This window comes from Taudactylus pleione, unplaced genomic scaffold (assembly GCF_031769625.1).
Source record: "Taudactylus pleione unplaced genomic scaffold, aTauple2 ptg000946l, whole genome shotgun sequence".
In the NCBI taxonomy this organism is placed as follows: Eukaryota; Metazoa; Chordata; class Amphibia; order Anura; family Myobatrachidae; genus Taudactylus; species Taudactylus pleione.
In genome coordinates, this window is record NW_028285347.1 from 1,944,824 (window position 1) to 1,965,202 (window position 20,379).

The 20,379-nt window shown below is 46.1% G+C and overlaps 1 protein-coding gene across 1 annotated transcript; it reads left to right on the forward strand.

Moving 5' to 3' along the window:
• Nucleotides 1–384: 384 nt before the first annotated feature.
• On the forward strand, nt 385–19,499 carry LOC148473250 (gastrula zinc finger protein XlCGF66.1-like). Its single transcript, XM_088459901.1, has 5 exons — nt 385–660; nt 1,835–1,969; nt 9,791–9,979; nt 12,382–12,442; nt 17,324–19,499. The coding sequence occupies exons 2-5, from the start codon at nt 1,898–1,900 to the stop codon at nt 18,289–18,291; spliced, it is 1,290 nt and encodes a 429-aa protein (XP_088316027.1). The 5' UTR covers nt 385–660; nt 1,835–1,897; the 3' UTR covers nt 18,292–19,499.
• Nucleotides 19,500–20,379: the final 880 nt, after the last annotated feature.

Consider the following 20,379-nt stretch of genomic DNA (forward strand, 5'->3'; position numbering starts at 1 on the left):
TTCTATTTCAAGTTATGTTTAGGGGAATGTTGCTGGGTGGGAAGTCAAGGGAAATTAGCAGTCCTCTGTCACATAAAGTGTCCATATAAGACACAATACTGATTAAATATAAGTTACATTAGCATTAATCAGTATTGTGTCTTATAGCTACTGTTGTTCAGTCACTTTACTATGGAATTAAAATGCAGTTGGTGTTCGACTGAAAAAAAAAACAACACTAGGTGGCGCTGCTGCTATATAATATCGCTAAAGTGAAAAATAAATTGGTGCCAGTGACGGCTGCGACTCTATCGGTCATTTTGGAGTGGTCAATGATACGTAAATCAAAGCATTCGAGGCTCCATAAAGATGGTCGCCGCACATAATTGGAGACACTTCAATCAGTTGGCTTAAAATCCGGAGACCAAGAGTGTATGTGTCGTCCCGTATTCATTGTTGTTATTAAGATGGTAATTTGAAGTGGTGACTGAGCTCCTCCTGTCTTTTCTGCCTGTAAACTCACCCAAACCATACGCACACCTCGAGCCGGCCGATATGTAGATAAACTACAAGTCCCAGCATCCTTTGCGCGTTAGCCTGGAAGGACCCAATCCAATACACAGAGCAGTAACAGTAACACATTGCTCTGGATAAGGAGGACCTGCTCCTGCTGCTAGTCAGGTGTGTCTGAGATCTCTCACATTGCATTATTGATATAGATTTTACAACAGGCTTAGGCAACTTTTGATGGAAAGGCATGCTGGGACTTATAGTTCCACAACAGCTGGACCCTTACAGGTTGCCTACCCCTGCTTGCTAATGATCATACAGACTAGAACAGGGGATTTCTAACTTGTGGGCTGCAGTCATAAGCATGGGGTCATCATGATCATCTATTGCACAATTACTTTGTAGTACTCAGTAATATTTAGGTGTATATAAAAGTTTTGCATCCTATAGGTGGGCATATGTAGCAATGCCTGACCCAGATCTGCAAAACTGTATTGCTTAAATATATTAAAATAATGTTACATGTATTTCAGAAAGTGACGTTTTGTTGTATCATTGTGCCAACTATGCCCAAACTTGGCGAATCAGAAACTTGGTATAATTGGGATGTGATGTAGGTTAGCGAAAGGCTAGTCTGATTACCATGTATGGAGTCAATCATTATGGTGTATTTCCCGCTGGAAGGTTTCATTGGCAAATACCTTGCTAGACTGTTTTACCATCTTATGGAGTAATAAAGAGTTTAACTTGCTGAAGTTCTGATTTTTATTAGCCAGGAATGACTAAGGGCCTGATTCAGCAAGCATAGCGATTATACACGCAGTCTAACTGCGAAGATATGCTAATGATTGCAATCGCAATGCCATACGCAGCCTAACTTAAGTACACCCACTTTACCTTACATCCGTAATACTTAGCAAGACTGCAACACCATCTGTAATATCGAGTAACATCGCAGCGTCATGCACACTTGCACAAGCTCTGACCTTACTCAGAAACTGCCAACCTAAGCTCACGCAGTGAAAGCCCGCGCTACGTATGGCATTGCAGTGCCTAATTTATGCACGCCCCTCCAGCGGCGATCAAATGCACTGGCACGCCTGCGTTTCCCCGACCACCCACCCGTCACCACCCCAAAACGGTACTTCCTGTCAATCACTCTGCCATGGGTCTGCGTAGTTACTGCGATCGCAGTCCCAATTGCAGTGGCTGGTTTGCGCACTGCGATGCATGCGCAGAACGCAATGCATGCGTAATCGCAATAGCGATCCTTGCTGAATCAGGCCCTAAATCATACATGAAGTATGTGGCCTTTACATTTATATTGATGTATTTAAAAATACAGTTTGCAGCTATAGAACTGTGAAAGTCGCCACGAGGACTGGAGCCCCTTCCGTTGGTCTAGTTGATGATGAAAAACCAACTGGCTGAGAGGATCCTCAATCTCATCTTGGAGATCATCTACCTGATGTCTGGAGAGGTGAGGCTGCGGGTGACATGGGGTGACCTCTAAACTACTGTCATAGATCAGGGCTATTAGTATAAGTGCTGCTTTCAAGTTTGAGGACATACCTGTCACCTTGTAAATATAGCCCCAAGTGTTTTTTTTTATTTTACCTGGACATTTGTCCAGGAATGATGATGATTGTCCATGCAAGATGACGTTTAGCCTCTTTCTGAGTTCCGTTTTTTTGGAGGGAAAAATCCGAACTGGGCGTGCAAACTCGAACCTATCCGAGCCTGCACATCCCTAGTTAAAACATTCATTAGGTGGACGCAGTGTTGATACCGCACGCAGTTGGCTGTTGTTGTAATAGCCCCCATACACCTGCACAATTTCTGGATGATTACACGATTTTCAAGCAATCATAAGATGGATCTTGTGAAAATCATGTCTTTTTTTTTCAGTAACTTATGATCCGATGCGCGCTCCCGCTGTTCGTACAATTGTGTCTTCTGATCATATGTGAAGCACATCTTGCCCGTCGTATCCGTATGAGGATCGTGCCGTTTATTTTGTTCATGCGATCCATCGTGTGGCATTTCAATGATGTTTCCCTGATGAGCCTGTGAGACAAAGGATCGATCTTACGACTGATCCTGTACTAGAAAAACAACAAACATGCTGCCAGGACTGCCAGGGAGCTGTGGAAGAATCGTAGGGAAAACGTATCATTCATCTGATCTTATGCTGGTCGTTTAGGTGTATGGGCCCTATAAGCCTGTGTATCCGTCTGAGTTACACAGTGCATGAGATGTATTACCTGTGTGACTGTGAATCCTGGGGCACCAGTGGCTGTACTGGGAGCAGTCTTCCCTAAGCGTTGTTGCTGCAGGGCTCAGTGACCTTTACATTTACTACCATTTACGTCCATTAATACATTTGTTAGACAAATGCTATTTTATCCATTACAGAATTGTTTACTAATAGTACACAGTGACATGCACTTAGGTCAACCTACTTGAACATGTGCTTTGTATATTTTGCTGTGTCGTAACTCTGTCATTCTGCATGTGATTACAATATGATACCACGAGTTTGGTTCGGGATCCCGGTGGTCAGAATCCCGATGCCGGCATCCCGACTGGGTTACATAGCCGACATCTGCCGGTAAGATTACTAACGCTAACCCTACCCCTAAACCTAAGTTTCCCTCCCCGCAGCCTAATCCTCCCCCTAATGCCTAACCCCAGTACTTACAGTCACGATGCTGGTGTCGGGATTCTGACTGGCGTCGGGATTCCGGTGCCGGTATTCTGAGCACCAGTATCCCGACCGCCAGGATATAAACTACATCCCGTTACCACTTATTACCCAGGTAGAACTACAATATGCATTAATGAAATATTTGCCCCATTGACCATATTATAAGGGAGTATTTTTGTTTTGCCAATTAGTAGGTTATGAAGAATGTAAGCCTGTTTTTTTTTTTTTCTTTCTACTTCAGGGTCCATAGGATATCCACAGGATACCTTGGGGTATAGGTGATGACGTCAGGCATCGGGCACCATAGAGTTAAGTTTTCAGCCTCCCAGGATGCACTCCTATTCCCCGCCCCCGAGCAAAGGCATCTCAGTTTAGTTTGGTGCCCGTCCGGAGTCGGTTGCACCTGTTAGAGGGGGGCCATGAAGAGCCCCTGAAGTTTTCTTCTATGCAGCTGTGGCTGCACATCTGGAAGTACAGCATGGACAGTCAGTCCTGACGTCCATGCTGTCTTCCCTACACCGCCGCCGGTACCAGAACACCGGTACCGATCCGGGGATGCTGGTAGGCATCTGGGGTCACAGCTAGCGGTGACCCCAGATGTTTAGGACCATGGCCGGATTTAAGGGGGTCAGCAGGTAAGCAGCGGGGTCCCGCGGTGGGTCCCCGCTGATACATGGTCCAGAGTCCCCAGGCAGGGGGCTCCCTGGGGACTGGCTGCAGCGTGGAGCCAGGTACTAACCTACCCCCCTGGGACAGCAGGACCGCGGCAGACCGGTAGCGCTGCGGCGTCCCAGGGGTTAAATGCATACCAGGGGAGCCTTCCCTGTCTCCCAGCCGGCGCCTCCCCCGCTGCACACAGCCCTCTCTGCACACGCCGACTGGCCCTGTGGCAGCGCTCCTCCCCCAGGACAGCCTCCTCTATGCTCCTCGATGGCCATCTCTCCCAACGCTTGGTGAACGCTGCTGGAAGCCTATGATCGGAGGCATCGTGGTCTGGGTCCCCCCGCATACCTCTCCTCCGCTGTGGTCAGGTCTGTGTATGCAGCGCTGTGTCCGTGTAGTTGATTTATCAGCGCTGTTAGTGCAGGAATTGATTTTCTTTGCATTGTATGTGACTGTGCTAGCGCTGCTGCCTGTACTTTTACTTTCTAACTGTCAGCCTTATCACTGTCCCTGCTCTTTCTGCTAAAGCCCTTGCGGTGCGGTGCTGCAGGGTGGTCTCTCGCTATACTAAAAGTATTGGTGAGAGGGGTCACATACTTTCCACCATTATGTCTGAGAGTGACTTTCCTTTCCAGCTTCAGTGTACTACGTGTAAAGTACCTATAGCGGAGGGGGAGGGTAGCGCGGAGGGCCTATGCCGGCAGTGTTTTTTATTGGCGCGGCCAATTACGGTCACAGCACCGGTACAGGAGACGCCCTGGGTTTGTTTCGCTCAGGCGCTTACAACCTTGGTGGGCCAGTTAGCTCCGCAGCCCACGTTCTCGCAGATGGGATTGTCCCAGCAATCAGTGGTGTCGTCACCCATGCAGGGTTTCCCGAGGCAATTGGTGGTACCCCGCAGTCTCCCTATTTCCCCTCTCCCGATCTCTCAGGAGCCGGCGTGGGTTAATTCCCTGACTAGTTCTGTACAGCACTTGTCGGAGGTGTTACAAGGGGAGTCTGTGTTGCGGCCGGTGGCGTCTCTGTCTACTCCTTATGAGGATGACGAAGTGACGTCTGATGATGGGGAGATTCTGGATCTTTCCGACCAGGAACCTCTCCGTACTAAGGAGGCGGACGCTAGGTCCAAGGTATATATTCCTGGACTTATTCGGGTAGTCCGCACAGCTTTGGTGATTGAGGACGCAGTTCCTCCAGCGTCTAAATCCAAATATGCTTTTTTTAAGGATGTTAAGGGTGACGCCACAGTCTTTCCTCTTTCGGGTCAGTTGGTGGACCATTTAGAGGAGGCGTGGAAACTGCCTGGCAAACGATACCAGCCGCAGAGGCGTTTGGCGGTGGCTTATCCATTCGCGGATAATTATTTTTCTAAGTGGGAATCCCCTCCACAGGTGGATTCTCATGTGGTACGCCTCGTCCGTAGTGCCACTTTACCCATGCCATCCATGTCCTCCCTTAAGGATGCTACGGACCGCAAGGTGGAGATCTGCCTGAAGTCCGTTTATTCCCTTGAGGGGGGGGAGCGCGGCCAGCTATGGCCATTTGCTGGGTTGCCATAGCTATGGAGCGCTGGGCGGATACGTTGGAGGCGTCCTTTGAATCCGACTGTTTGGCTGAACAGACGGAGTTGATCGGAAATCTCCGGGATTCGGCCACTTATATCAACGAAGCGGCCTTGGATATTAGTACCCTGGCGTCTCGAATTTCTTTGGCAGCTGTAGCTGCTCGTCGCACCTTGTGGTTGCGATCTTGGAAGGCGGACGCTGATTCCAAAAAGGGTTTGGAAGCGTTGCCTTTTAACGGAGAAGTTCTCTTTGGTCCGGACCTGGACAAAATTGTAGCCACGCTGGCGGCAGCCAAATCGGCATGTCTCCCGTCTGCTGCAGTTCCTTCCGGTTCAGGTACGTCGGCCTTATAGGGCCCAGGGTAGGCCTAAAGCACAGTCCTTTCCCCGATAGGCTGGCCCCAAAAAATCGGCCAAGCCCCGGAAGCAGGCCTGGAGTACCAGACGTCTGCCCCCTAAGCCAGATGACAAGCCTGCGGCCTGACGGTCCGGGCCTCCCTTTGGGGGACACCAAGGTGGGAGGCCGCCTGCTGCAGTTCGCCCGGTGTTGGTCGGTCACCACGACAGACACTTGGGTTCTCGAGGTGGTCTCACACGGGTATGCCCTCTCCTTCCGGCACAGACCCCCGTCTCGATTCTTCACCACGGGTCTACCATCAGACCGAACAAAGCCGCGGAGCTGCGGAAGGTCTTGCACACTATGCTCCAGGCTGGAGTTACAGTGCCTGTTCCATTCTCCCAGAGGGGCCAGGGTTTCTATTCAAATCTTTTTTTGGTGCAGAAACCCAATGGGTCGTTTCGTCCGATACTCAACCTCAAAGCTCTCAACAGGTCTTTGCGGGTGCTGAAGTTTCGGATGGAGACCCTACAGTCCATCATTCTGGTGCTGGAACCTGGGGACTACATGGTGTCATTGGACATACAGGACGCTTACCTGCATGTTCATATTCTTTCGAGCCATCAGCAGTTCCTCAGGTTTGCAATCCGCAGCGGCCACTTTCAGTTCTGGGCGTTACCTTTTGGCCTGGCGACAGCACCACGTGTTTTCACCAAGGTGATGGCGGTCATGGCGGCTTCCCTGCGGCTGCAGGGAGTCCGCATGTTGCCGTACTTGGGCGACCTTCTCTTAGTGGCAGGATCTCCGGAACTCCTTCTACGCCACTTGGACCTGACCATTGCGGTACTGCAACGGCACGGCTGGTTAATAAACTGGCAGAAGTCCACCCTGATCCCGTTTCAGCGGATTCTGCACCTCAGAGCCTTATTGGACTCCGGACAGCAAAGGATATTTGACGGGGGAAAGATCTCTGCCTTGCAGTTGAGGGTGCACAGTTGTCTACAGAGCCGCCGGGTGTCTCTGCACTCGGCGATGGGGTTGCTGGGCTCCATGGTGTCGGTAATCGACATGGTGGAATATGCCCAGTTTCTCTCCAGACCTCTGCAGCACCTGATCCTGTCCAAATGGAATGGACTGCCTCAGAGTCTAAAGTCCCAGACGATGGTACTCACTCTGGAGGTTTGCTTGTCCCTAGCCTGGTGGTTGCAGACGACCCATCTCAACAAGGGTCGTCCGTTCTGGGTGGCGAATTGGGTCCTGTTAACAACGGACGCCAGTCTTCGGGGCTGGGGAGCAGTCTCAGGTCCACACTTGTTCCAGGGCAGGTGGACTCGGGCAGAAACAGAGCTTCCAATAAACATCTTGGAACTCCGAGCGGTTTTCAATGCTCTCCAGCAGGCACATCGGGTTCTCCAAGGTCACCCGGTGCAGGTCCAGTCGGACAACGCTACCACCGTGGCCTACATAAATTGGCAAGGAGGAACCCGAAGTCGGGTGGCTCTCGTGGAGGTGTCCCGGATCCTGGTATGGGCGGAGCGCAATCTTCCGGCCATATCAGCGGTCTTCATCCTGGGAGTGCTAAATTGGGAGGCGGACTTTCTAAGTCGCCAGGACGTTCATCCGGGGGAATGGTCCCTGCACCCGGACGTTTTTCAACTGCTGGTGAACAGGTGGGGTCTTCTAGAGATCGACCTCATGGCGTCCCGGCACAACAACAAGTTGCCGGTGTACGGGTCTCGCACAAGAGACAAAGAGGCGTCTCTGGTGGATGCTCTCTCTGTCCGGTGGACGTTCCAGTTCGCTTATCTGTTTCCTTCGTTTGCCCTTCTTCCGCGGGTAATCCGGAAATTCAAACAGGAAGGAGGGATGCTCCTGTTGATAGCTCCCGCATGGCCCAGACGGCACTGGTTCTCAGACCTTCAGGGTCTGTCCATGGACAGTCCTCTGCGGTTGCCGCTACGAACGGACCTTCTGTCACAGGGTCCTTGTCTTCACCCGGACCTGACTCGGCTGTCTTTGACGGCGTGGCTGTTGAGACGGCCATGTTGAGGTCCAGGGGATTTTCCAGCTCTGTAGTGCGAACCATGCTAAGAGCTCGGAAACCGTCTTCCGCGAGAATATACCATCGCGTGTGGCATACGTTCTTCCAGTGATGTCGACCGAGAGGTTATGCACCGCGGGATTTTCGTCTGTCTAGAGTACTAGCCTTCCTACAAGCGGGACTAGACCATGGGCTTCGCCTTGCTTCTTTGAAGGTGTTTCTGCCCTGTCTGTCTGGTTTCATCTTAGGATTGCTACAATCCCTGATGGGCGCACCTTTATGCAAGGCGTTCTGCGAATTCAGCCGCCGTTTGTTCCACCTGTGGCGCCTTGGGACTTGGCTGTGGTCCTGAGGGCTCTCCAAGGACCGCCGTTTGAACCACTGGGCTCAGTGGATCTTAAATGGCTAACAGCTAAGACTGTTTTCCTTCTGGCCATAGCTTCGGCCAGACGGGTTTCTGATTTAGGGGCTCTCTCTTGTAGACCCCCTTTCTTGATTTTTCATGGGAACAGGGCAGTGCTACGCACTCGTCCTGAATTTCTTCCCAAAGTTGTTTCCCAGTTTCATGTTAACGAGGAAATAGTTGTACCGGCTTTTAACTCACCTGGCCTTTCAGTGGGTGAGGCCACTTTGGATGTTGTGTGGGCCTTAAGGACTTATGTTGACCGCACTTTTTTGTTTAGGAAGTCGGACGCCTTGTTTGTCCTCTATGGCTTCCGTAAAAAGGGTTGGCCTGCTTCAAAGCAAACTTTGGCAGCCTGGATCCGTATGGCAATTTCAGAAGCTTATCTTCATGAAGGCCTGCCGGTTCCTCCTTCTGTGAAGGCTCATTCCACTAGGTCTGTGGGTCCTTCGTGGGCAGCTCGACGTGGTGCCTCTGCAGTCCAGATCTGCAAGGCGGCCACGTGGTCCTCTGTCCATACCTTTGTGAGGTATTATGCGTTTGACACCTTTGCCTCTCAGGATGCTTCCTTCGGGCGGCGGATTCTCCTTTCAGCACAGGAGCGTCCCCACCCTTAAAGGATACTGCTTTGGGACATCCCCAAGGTATCCTGTGGATATCCTATGGACCCTGAAGTAGAAAATATGAGATATGGTAAGAACTTACCCTTGTTATCTCTATTTCTACGAAGTCCATAGGGTTCCACAGGACTCCCGCCCTGTCGCACCTGTGCTGCAGATGGGCTTTGCTCTGGTCACCGGTTTTTCCGTCTCCCTCTGGTGAGAATGTGATTCTTGTGTGTGTCCAGATCTTTTTTCTCTCTCTTCCTCCGGCCTATGGCTTGGTACGTAACTGAGATGCCTTGGCTCGGGGGCGGGGTATAGGAGGGGGACCCTAGTGCATCCTGGGAGGCTGAAAACTTAACTCTATGGTGCCCGATGCCTGACGTCATCACCTATACCCCAAGGTATCCTGTGGAACCCTATGAACTTCGTAGAAATAGAAATAACAAGGGTAAGTTCTTACCATATCTCATAATTTTTTTAATTTAAAACCACTTTATGGCAAACGTTAAGCTACACATTTAAAAAATCATTAGTTAGGGCAAAACTTTGCCCTAATCAAACTATATTATTCCCCAGCAACAGTTTGGTCTGCCAGGCATTCAGCTTCCTAAATCAGAAGCATTGTGTGGCGATGACACAGTAGAATAGTCTTGTGGTAAGTCTCCAACATGTTATAGAACTGGTGCTTTTGTGGTCACATGAAGGGAGGATGATAGTTATAGAGGTGAACACAAGGTTAAAACCAGAAGAGCAGGGCAGTCAGACAGGTGAGGTCAGACATCAGAGGGAGCAGTTGTTTCTGAATCCTCTGAAAGTCAGGGAGTACTAGCTTAATGTGTATATATAGTATACAAGGTAGCTAAGATGTGGCTAGTGGCTGCAGCAAGTATTATGTGGAGAAGCTGGGTGGCACTGGCTGAAATCATCTATACTCCAAGTGTAGTTTTTTTTTTTAACACATTGACATCTCTCAATCTTTAGGAATACATAATGGTAAAGAGGCCCAGAGAGGAGGTGACACCCAGCAACAGCCCACATGTTTTAAAAGGACAGAGCAGGTCCCAGAGCCCCAACATGGAGGCTCCACCTCACTCACCGATACATGAGAGTCGCAATGACCAGAGGATCCTAGAACTCACCACCAAGATCATTCACCTGCTGACGGGAGAGGTGAGCCTAAGAGTCTTTATAACTATCATGTTATTGGTGAAAACCATGTTTAGATGAAGAGCCATTCATTATTGATTAGTCCTCGTAAATGCGAAACGCGCAACTTCTATAAGATGTAACTATACGCAACAAATGTCATTGCTTTGACGTTATGCAGGGTCAAACCTCAGGTGCTGCTCAATGGACCTCTGACAAACCCCTGAACACCTTTCAAAATAGTAAGAATGCTTGCAGTGCACTGAGTTAAACTGTTAGGTTATCATGAAAACATGCATGTGACACAATTATTTACACCTTTACGTTTAGAAGCCGGTCAGAGCAGAGTTCCTGGGCCGCTACTGTTGGAAATGAGCCATCCTTTACCAGTTAATTCCCATATTGTTACATGATGGTCTATCTATGTGTACTGCATCATTGTTGATTGTTTTACTTTGCATTTTATATAATATTTTTCAAATGTTGATATCCTGGCCGTATTTAGTTGGTATCACCGTCGTCCAACAACATGGTCACAGTCAAATTTTTGTTTTGTTTTTTTTCCGTTAGTTTACCACCCTTTTTCACATACAATGGCCGTCTTCAGTTCTGGTTGGCTTTTAAGAATTTGTAAATCCTTAGTATAAAAAAGGAGAAAATCAGCCTGGATGTTCCTTGATCTATACACCTGTGCCTCTCGCTGCCTTAGGACCCAAAATACAATTAATATATATACAAATACCGAGATAAAAACCTGCATAAATAAATGTGAATGGCAGGATGATGTGTATCCCCAATGCTTGTATTGAGAAGTAAAAATAAAAAAAAAATGCATGTAAATTTTGTATCAAACATTAAAACAACATGGAGTGTAGATATAGTTCCCTATAAGAGGTTTAGGGTGGTGTAGAACGCTTCAAAGATTTACAGTACATGTACTTTTAATAAACAAGTACTCTATGCAATGAGGCGCACATGCATACATGTAAAATTAGATCATGTCGAAATCGGTCCAATGCAGTTTAATTTAAAACAGTCCATAAACAGCCTAATAAAATAAAATCACATGAAATAGTCAACTATAATATAGTGAATTTCTGGTATAGACTTTCTTATATATAGCAATTAATACATTTTTTTGTGGTTTTCTTGCGTAAATGAAATGCATGGCATCACTGAGCGGCCTAACTTGCGCAAATTAAATGTGTCGCATCACTGAGTGGACTCGCTCTTGCATAATTGAAATGTGTGGCATCTTTTGTAAATGAAATGCGTGGCATCACTAAACGGCCTGACTCATGCATAAATGAAATGCGTGGCATCACTGAGCGGCCTGACTCATGCATAAATTAAAATGCGTGGTACCACTGAGCGGCCTGACTCTTGCATAAATTAAATGTGTGGCATCACTGAGCGGCTTCGCTCTTGAATAAATGAAAATGCGTGGCATCACTGAGCAGCCTGACTCTTGCATAAATGAAATGTGTGGCATCACTGAGCAGCCTCACTCTTGCATAAATGAAAATGCGTGGCATCACTGAGCGGCCTGACTCTTGCATAAATGAAAATGCGTGGCATCACTGAGCGGCCTGACTCTTGCATAAATGAAAATGCGTGGCATCACTGAGCGGCCTGACTCTTGCATAAATGAAAATGCGTGGCATCACTGAGCGGCCTGACTCTTGCATAAATGAAATGTGTGGCATCACTTAGCACCCTGACTCTTGCATAAATGAAATGCGTGGCATCACTGAGCGGCCTGACTCTTGCATAAATGAAATGCGTGGCATCACTGAGCGGCCTGACTCTTGCATAAGTGGCATCACTGAGCGGGCTGACTCTTGCATAAGTGGCATCACTGAGCGGGCTGACTCTTGCATAAGTGGCATCACTGAGCGGGCTGACTCTTGCATAAGTGGCATCACTGAGCGGCCTGACTCTTGCATAAATGAAATGTATGGCATCACTTAGCACCCTGACTCTTGCATAAATGAAATGCGCGGCATCACTGAGCGGCCTGACTCTTGCATAAATGAAATGCGTGGCATACCTGAGCGGCCTGACTCTTGCATAAGTGGCATACCTGAGTGGCCTGACTCTTGCATAAGTGGCATCACTGAGCGGCCTGACTCTTGCATAAGTGGCATCACTGAGCGGGCTGACTCTTGCATAAATGAAATGCGTGGCATCACTGAGCGGGCTGACTCTTGCATAAATCAAATGCGTGGCATCACTTAACACCCTGACTCTTGCATAAATGAAATGCGTGGCATCACTGAGTGGCCTGACTCTTGCATAAGTGGTATCACTGAGCGGGCTGACTCTTGCATAAATGAAATGCGTGGCATCACTGATCGGGGTTACATGTAACGTTACTTTTCTTGTCTCTAATTGAATTTCATGATGACTCTTTATTTTTTGGCTAGGACTGGCTGTGTTCAGAGGATGATCTCCAGTCGGGCAATGACCAGCTACTGTGCTCACCTGGTATGGTTAAATTTAGTAACAGGCCATAATTGATCCCATATATTCCACACTGTGTGGGGCATTTATTATAGCTGTGGCGGACACGAGTAGAATATATGTATAATTGAAGATGATGGTCCTTATGTGACTGGCGCTTTTCCTGAATCCTGTGGGTCAAAGCGACTGTGCCTCTCATTACCCACCCTTGCCACATATTCACAAAACAAAGTCTTATAATTAATTCCCTTATTGGTTTGGCATAGGATTGGTACAAGCAACAATAGTTTAACATATGGGGTAACCCTTCTTTCCAGCCTGGCAATTCAGCCCAATTCCAACGCTGGCATACCAGTGGCCTTCTGTATCTTTATCAATATTTACATGACCAAACACTCCAACCTCTCACTCGCTCTCAGCTGCAGGAGAAATTTCCCTCCATTTCCCTTTATTTCCTTATTTGCATTCAATGAGCTACATTCAAACCATGTTGCTTTGATTTTTGACAGCTGACCTAAACTGGGGTCTGGATGGTGCACTGCGTCGCAAACTACAGGGCCCTTTTTCTGTTTCCTTTATATATTCTTGTGCCCGACCTCTTGTTGATTTAGGCCCGTATTCAATTTGAGCCGAGCCGCCATATTTTTTCGCGGCCCGGACTTTTCGCCTGTCTTGCAGGCGGAAAAGTATCGCGCGCGTGCCGCATATCCCCGTATTCAATTTGAAAGTACGTGAAAACGGGTCGGCGAAACTTGATCAGGCGGAAAGTACTGTCAGTTTTGGGGAAATCAGCCTGACACCCCCCAAAAGATGCTCTGACATGGGGGTCAGCTATGGTACCCCCCAATTTGGCTTGCTGAAGGTATTTGGTGTTTTTAAACGGGCTCAATAGCTGCTAAATAGCGTTTTTCTATACGTGGTGCAGAATAGTATCCACAAGGTTTTTTGCCTGAAAATAAGTTATCCCAGCAAATTTGGGGTACTTGAAACTGGGGGCCATCATATTTAAAAGTTGCTAAAGTGAAGTTGAAAAAATTGTGAAAAATCCACCTTCCGCAAGCACCTGCAATCCAAAAAACACTTGGGGCATACTTGGGGACCCCCCCAGAGTCAAGTTCGCTAGTTTTTAACTTTGTACCCCAACTTTTTTTTTTCGCCCCCTTTTTCAAAGTCATTTATTTGGGGTGTCCTTTTTTTTTTTTTTTACACAGATTACCTTTGGGGGACTGTCTGAAGGCTGCAGGGGGGTTCCCGCAATGTAGCACCCCAAAACCCCAATTCTGCATTTTTTTTCCGCCTGCTATTCATAGGCGAAACTTTTTCGCCTAGTCCATTGCATTGACTTTCCGCCTAGGCGGAAAGTCTTTAAAATTGAATACGGGGTAAAAGCAACACAGGCGAAAATTACGTCATCGGCGAAAAAGTATCGCAGATCTGGACTTTTCGCCTCAAATTGATTGCGGGCCTTAGACTCAAGTACTACAGGACTAAGCAAAATGGAAAGAGGTCTTCCCGCAAATCCCCATTGCTCTTTCATGTCTTAAAATGAATAAACAATTGGGATCAGTCTCTTACAGAGAAATGCATCTCAAAATCAAAACACCCCCCCAAATTGAAATACATTATTGGTGATGCACCTAATGCCAACTGTTATAAATGTTCAGTGCCTGAGGCTGATATTGTGCATTGCCTGTGAGATTGTCCACGTGTACAGGTTTTCTGGGGTGAACTTAATAGCTATATTAAACAGGTTCTAAAAATTATTTTTGTGATCTCTAAAGATTGGGTTTTCTGGAACATATCTGCAAACACACACTCACAGGGATTGACAAAAGGAAATCAGCTACTTCTGACCAAATTGACGGCAGCTGCAAAAAAAAACCATTCTCTCACAATGGATTGAATCTAACCCACCTACTCTTACATTACTACATCCTAGAATTATATTTCTATGTACAATGGACTGGACAGAGACATCCACCAATAAGGAAGACCTTACTGAAAAGTTTTTTTGGCACCTGGTTGCCTTAAGGCCCCCATACATCAGAGGTTGATTGCAGCAATCGTGCAATTGATTGTGTATAAAAATCTTTCCCTTGTTCAATCGATTGCAGAATTGCCCCAATCGATTGAAAAAGGGAAAGATTTTCATACACAATCGATTGCAAATTGCACGATTGCTGCAATCAATCTCTGATGTAGGGAAGCCTTTATATTCATACTTTATCCCCATCACTTACGGAGATGCTTCCAGCTTACGTCATGGTTTAATTTGGAAGTACTTGATAACGGCCCTCCCTTTTGATCTACACTCTAACTGTAACCAGTTTGCTAACTGTATATGTAACTATGTATGTGATTGTTTTTTGTGTGTGCAACTGCAGTCTATATCTAGATTTATTTACTGCAAACTATATAAATATTTTGTGAGATGATTCTCTGCAATTTGTTTCATTATGCTGAGGATAACTTTATATATATATATATATATATATATATTTGTATTACAATATGCTGTTTTCCTAACAATAATATATTTAAAAAAACAAACAATAGTATAACAAGGTCTATTTCTCCTGTCCCCTAATAATCAGTACAGAGACTCTCAAAACTGCAGTGGGCCAAAGAGCAAGCTGCACTTTATGTTATAGATTATATCACAATCATTTTATATTCTCAAAGCATAATAAATATAAAATTGCATTAAAAACGGTATTTGTGACAAAGAATCAGCAGTTTTAGGAGAGGTCACAGGACGTTTTCAGTTAGGATTATACCAATTATATATGCGGTAATAGGGCACTGACTGCATGCACAATACATTAAAGGCAGCAGCTCTTGGGGGTAAATTTACTAAGATGAGAGTTCTATTTAAGAAGTGATGTTGCCCATAGTAACCAATCAGATTCAACTTCTCTTTTATCTAGCACCTTCTAGAAGATAATACCTGGAATCTGATTGGTTGCTATGGGCAACATCACTTCTTAATAGAACTCCCATCTTAGTAAATTTACCCCTTGGGATCATTGATCCCTATGCCAAAGTAGAGATAACAATGAGCGTGAATATTACAGAGAGTAAATTTCTGGTCTGTAACACAGGAAAACTACTCATAACCCAAGCCAATTGGAGACATTTTCATATTGGCTTCAAATGAGTAAATAGAAACATACTAAAACAGCCGTGATATTATAACCACTGCACAAAAAAAAATACTAATAATGTTGTTCTGGTAGAGTTCAAGGCGTTAAGTTGACAAACGATGATTACTTACCCTTGGTGCACCGCTCACCCTATCTCCCCCTTGCTGTAATGTCTCCCACCTCTTACCGGTTGTCTTGTCTCACCCTGATGACCTTCCCCAGTTGTGATAAGAGAGGGAAGGGACATTGTAGACTCCAGCAGGTAACACAGCAGGTAACACATCCAAGGTAGCTAAGGCTTTGTTTGTAATGCGACTCCTCAATGTCCCCAAAAAAGTTCCTTGTTTTTTGGACAGAGTCCTTGTTAAAGATGAGCCTGTATATTTGTGTGGCTTTTGAGCCTGTGTGTTTTTATTTTTTTTAATTAAATTAAACATTGAGGGGTAAAATCTGCAAATAATGTGACTTAATTGAATCTACATTCTGATTATTTCATTTTTGTTTTTTGTTATTTTTATAAATTCAGTACCCAGAAACCCCCCCTGCGTGCGCTACTGGGGCTTATCCCCAAGAAATTGTTTTTTGTTAGTGCATTATCACCTGTGAACACAATTCACATAAAGTGGAGAACTTACCCAAAGCAGCCAATCAGCTTCTATCTGTTATTTATCTAGCACAGTCTTTGAAATGACAGACACCGATTGGTTGCTTTGGGTAACTTCTTCACTTTATTTTTCTCTAAAGTTTGATACATCTCCCACCTAGGAGAAGAAATAAAATGTATGATACAGAGATAAAAACAATGGCAGTCTGCTAAATAGTGAGCGTTAATGGCAGGCTTCGCAACATCACAGAAAATAAGTAAACTCCTATAATAGCATGCTATAATACGAGGTCCACACTATTTCCACTTGCCAAATGCAAAGGGAAAATAAAGAGTAGAATGCCTTTCATTAAATCTGCTATCACCATCAGCGACGTCACAGGGCTGCACCACGTACGCCCCGCTCCTAGAGCGCCTCCTGGCAGCTGTCCCTGGCCAGTGAGCAGGGCAGGAGCTGGGACTCCTCTGTAGCTGGTCCTGCTGCCATCTGCCACCGTTGTGCGCAAATCTATGCACACTGACTACACGCAGGGACTGATATTCTCTACATGCAGCAGCAGACCACTTCAGCCCTCGCACCCAACATCTGGGGGACCTCCTTCATATAGAGATAAAGTACCAACCAATCAGCTCCTTTTAAGCACTGCCTGTAAAATGACAGGAGACGATTAGTTGGTGCTTTATCTCTCCAAGGCTTGATACATCTTCGCCCACAGTGGATCTTACAATCTATATTCCCTACCACATGTACACACACATATACACTACGTCTTTTTTGTCAGAATCCAATCCGCCTACCAGCATGTTTTTGGATTGTGGGAAACTCGCATGAGCACAGGGATAACATATAAACACCACACAGTTAGGGCCTCTGTGGGATTCTACCTCAAGACCTCAGTGCTGCCCATGCAAAGGGCACCAGTATTTTCTTTGTGTGAAAATAAAATTCCATTTCATCCTTTACTTTGCAGCATGGCTTGTCCAAATGCAAATTATCATATTTTAGCTGCACTTATTCCTAACTCTAAAATGGGCCCAAAGTGTTTTATCAGGCCACTTATGGAAAGTAGATCCATCTTAAAAACAATGTATAATTCACTATGTAATGTAAGTTTTTTACAGTGCCAGGTCTAAATCCAAATATATTCTTCCCAACAGATAAATGTCTTCCAGAAAATCCTCCTGACTTATTTTTCAGCACCTGTCCTGCACCAGATATTGGGAATAACCATGAAAGAAAAAGACGCACTGTTAACAAGCCGATAAAAAAGAGGAGGGACATTACTGTAGAATTGGTCTCACGCGAGGAAGGGAATCTCGCAGACACGGACGTTTGTACACCCACAGACCATACACAGGCTGCATCTCCTGACGTCACAGATACAGTAGCGATGTCGTGTGAGGAAGGAAAGCTCACAGGCACGGACATTAATACACTTACAGATCACACACAGACACAATATATTTGTTCCGAGTGCGGTGAGCGATTCACTCCCATGTCGAAGATCGTACAAGAGGCAGACGGTGCAGGAGAGAATAGGTGTAAAACGTGTCAGAAAAAGGCATGTACTTTGAGGCCTGACAAAAGCCACAAGCTGCACAAACCATTTTTGTGTCCTAAATGTGGGAAACACTTTAAGAGCAGGGCCAAGCTAGTGGCACACATGAGGAATCACTCCGGAGAGAATCCACTTTTTTGCTCTGACTGTGGTAAATTTTTCTCCAGCAATTCTAAGCTCGCCACGCACCAGCGGATTCACACAGGAGAGAAGCCCTTTGTGTGTCCGCAGTGCGGCAAATCTTTCTCACAGAACTCGAACCTCAGTACCCATCTGAGGACCCACACGGGCGAGAAACCGTTCACCTGCCCTGAATGCGGGAGGTGCTTTGCACGGAGGCTGCTCCTACTCGCACATCGGAGAACCCACACTGGAGAGAAACCGTTTTTTTGCAGGGAATGTGGTAAATATTTTTCCAGCCGCTCGTATCTAGTGACGCACCAGAGGATTCACACTGGGGAGAGGACGTTTTCTTGCTCTGAATGCGGGAAAAGTTTTGTGCTAAAAAGCTATCTCAACAGCCATTTGAAAACCCACACAGATGACAAAAAGATTGCTTCACAATAATAACACTGGTTTTATTATTAATGTGGCCTTCTAAGTCTTTGGGTTTTTGAATCTTCCTGTGTTTATTTTTTTGTAGTTTCTGTAATTTGTTATAATGTTTTGTGTGTTTTGTTACAGGCAGCCATCTTGTCTGATCCATCTGTGTTCTTGTATGCTCTCAAGTAATAGATCCCGCCTATTTGCATATATATATATATAAATTTGAAAAGATATTTATCAGCTTGCAGTGTACCTTATTAGGGATACACATTCAGTTTTCACTACACAACTGTTATTGGTGTGTATTATATGCTGTAGCTTGTACAAGAGTGTTTGCCTTACTTATAAGCTCCTTTGGCTCTCTCAGAACTAGCAGCCATTTTACCTTTTAAATTTGATGGCTGGAAATTCATTAAGAGGTTTCTACTCCGGCTCTAAGGGGTAGATTTACTGAAGTTCAGGTTTATAGAAGTGGAGATGTTGCCCATAGCAACCAGTCAGATTCTAGCTGTTATCTTATAGAAGGTACTAGATAAAAAAAAGAGTAGAATCTGATTGGTTGCTTTGGGCAACAACTCCACTTCTATAAACCTGCACTTTAGTAAATATACCCCTAAGGGTAGGTACACACCTGAACGAATGGCAATTGTGCCGATGTTCATGGCGATTTGCCTTCACCCTGGACATCGCATGATTACACACCCTACACGATTTAATGAACGACGCAATGTTTACTTGTTCCGTCCTTCAGTATTATGTCTGGCGCTGCACGGCCAATCACATGATATCACACGACCGCAAGAGCGCGCAAATCGGGCATGCACACTGCACGATATGTCCGATTTGTCGTTCTGATTTGGCCAAATCGGGACAATTTTGTGCAAGTATGTAGCAGGCCTAAGACTTTCACTGTTATGCATTCCTCTCTGCAACATACTGAACATCTGCAAGCTGCAAACTGTCATTGGTTGTTCAGCCCACAGGGTGGCTCTCGCCAACAGCTAATCTGCACTGTGCCTAAGCAAAAGTGGCCGAAGCCTTAAGTTAGAGGGTGGGCATGTTTTTCTGCTGATTTGCCATCAGGTAATATGTATATTAAAAACTGTACATTGCATATAGGATCCAATAAAGTTCTAATTTTCAGATCGGCACAACTGTACATGTTAAATTATTTGTTTTATATGGAATCTAATCTGTGAATTTGTACTTCTCATGTGTTTACCGTTTAACTTGACATTAAAATTGTTGATTTATCTCTGAAATTTTTAATTTGTTACTGTAACTGATTTGAAAACTAAGGCCCCGTTTCAGAGCCGGACGCCCTGACAGGGCGCTTGCTCTGAATCAGGGCGTCTTTTTTTTTTTTTTTTTTTTTTTTATGGAGCGGCCTCCTGGCCGCTCACATTGCTGTGGGTTGCCACCCACAGCTAATGCGAGCGGCCAGGATGATGGTCGCGATGGTCAAGACCATCGGGCTTGCGACGAGACCATTGTGGTAGGGTCTCGTGGCCGCAAGCCCCAGAGAGCTTTCGGCTCAAACAGTGATGTCAGTGGGGCCGCCCCCAAACGGTAGGCGTTCTCATGGGAACGCCTCCGTCTGGGCAGCCACCCCCCCGGCCCGCCCACCAAAGGGGGCGTGCTGTCACTCAACATCGACAGCACGCCCCCTTTGGTGTGAGATCCGGAGCGACGGATCGCTATCCGGGTCTCGCACATGCGCACGACAGAGCCGGCTCCGTCGTGCGCATGAGCTCTGTGCCACCATTGACCCGGTTGCGAGCGATCAGCGCTTGCGACCGGGTCTGAATCAGGCCCTAATTTCTCAACTCTATACTGTAAGTATCCTTATTAAACAGGTCTGTATTGTGTTACTGTAACAATGTAGCAATGCCAACATAAAGCTGAGTCAATTAAATTAAATTGTGTACATGTAAATGAAAGTGTAAAGCTAGCCATATACTGCACGTTAATGGTGCACACCTGATATCGTATGACTGGTGTGAACAATTATCATTTAGTGTAGGGATCTGTACTGTAACCGCTCACAGCTTGAAAACGGGTCAAAGACAGTCTGGATCCATTTGGTTTGGTTATTAAACCTGTCTGATC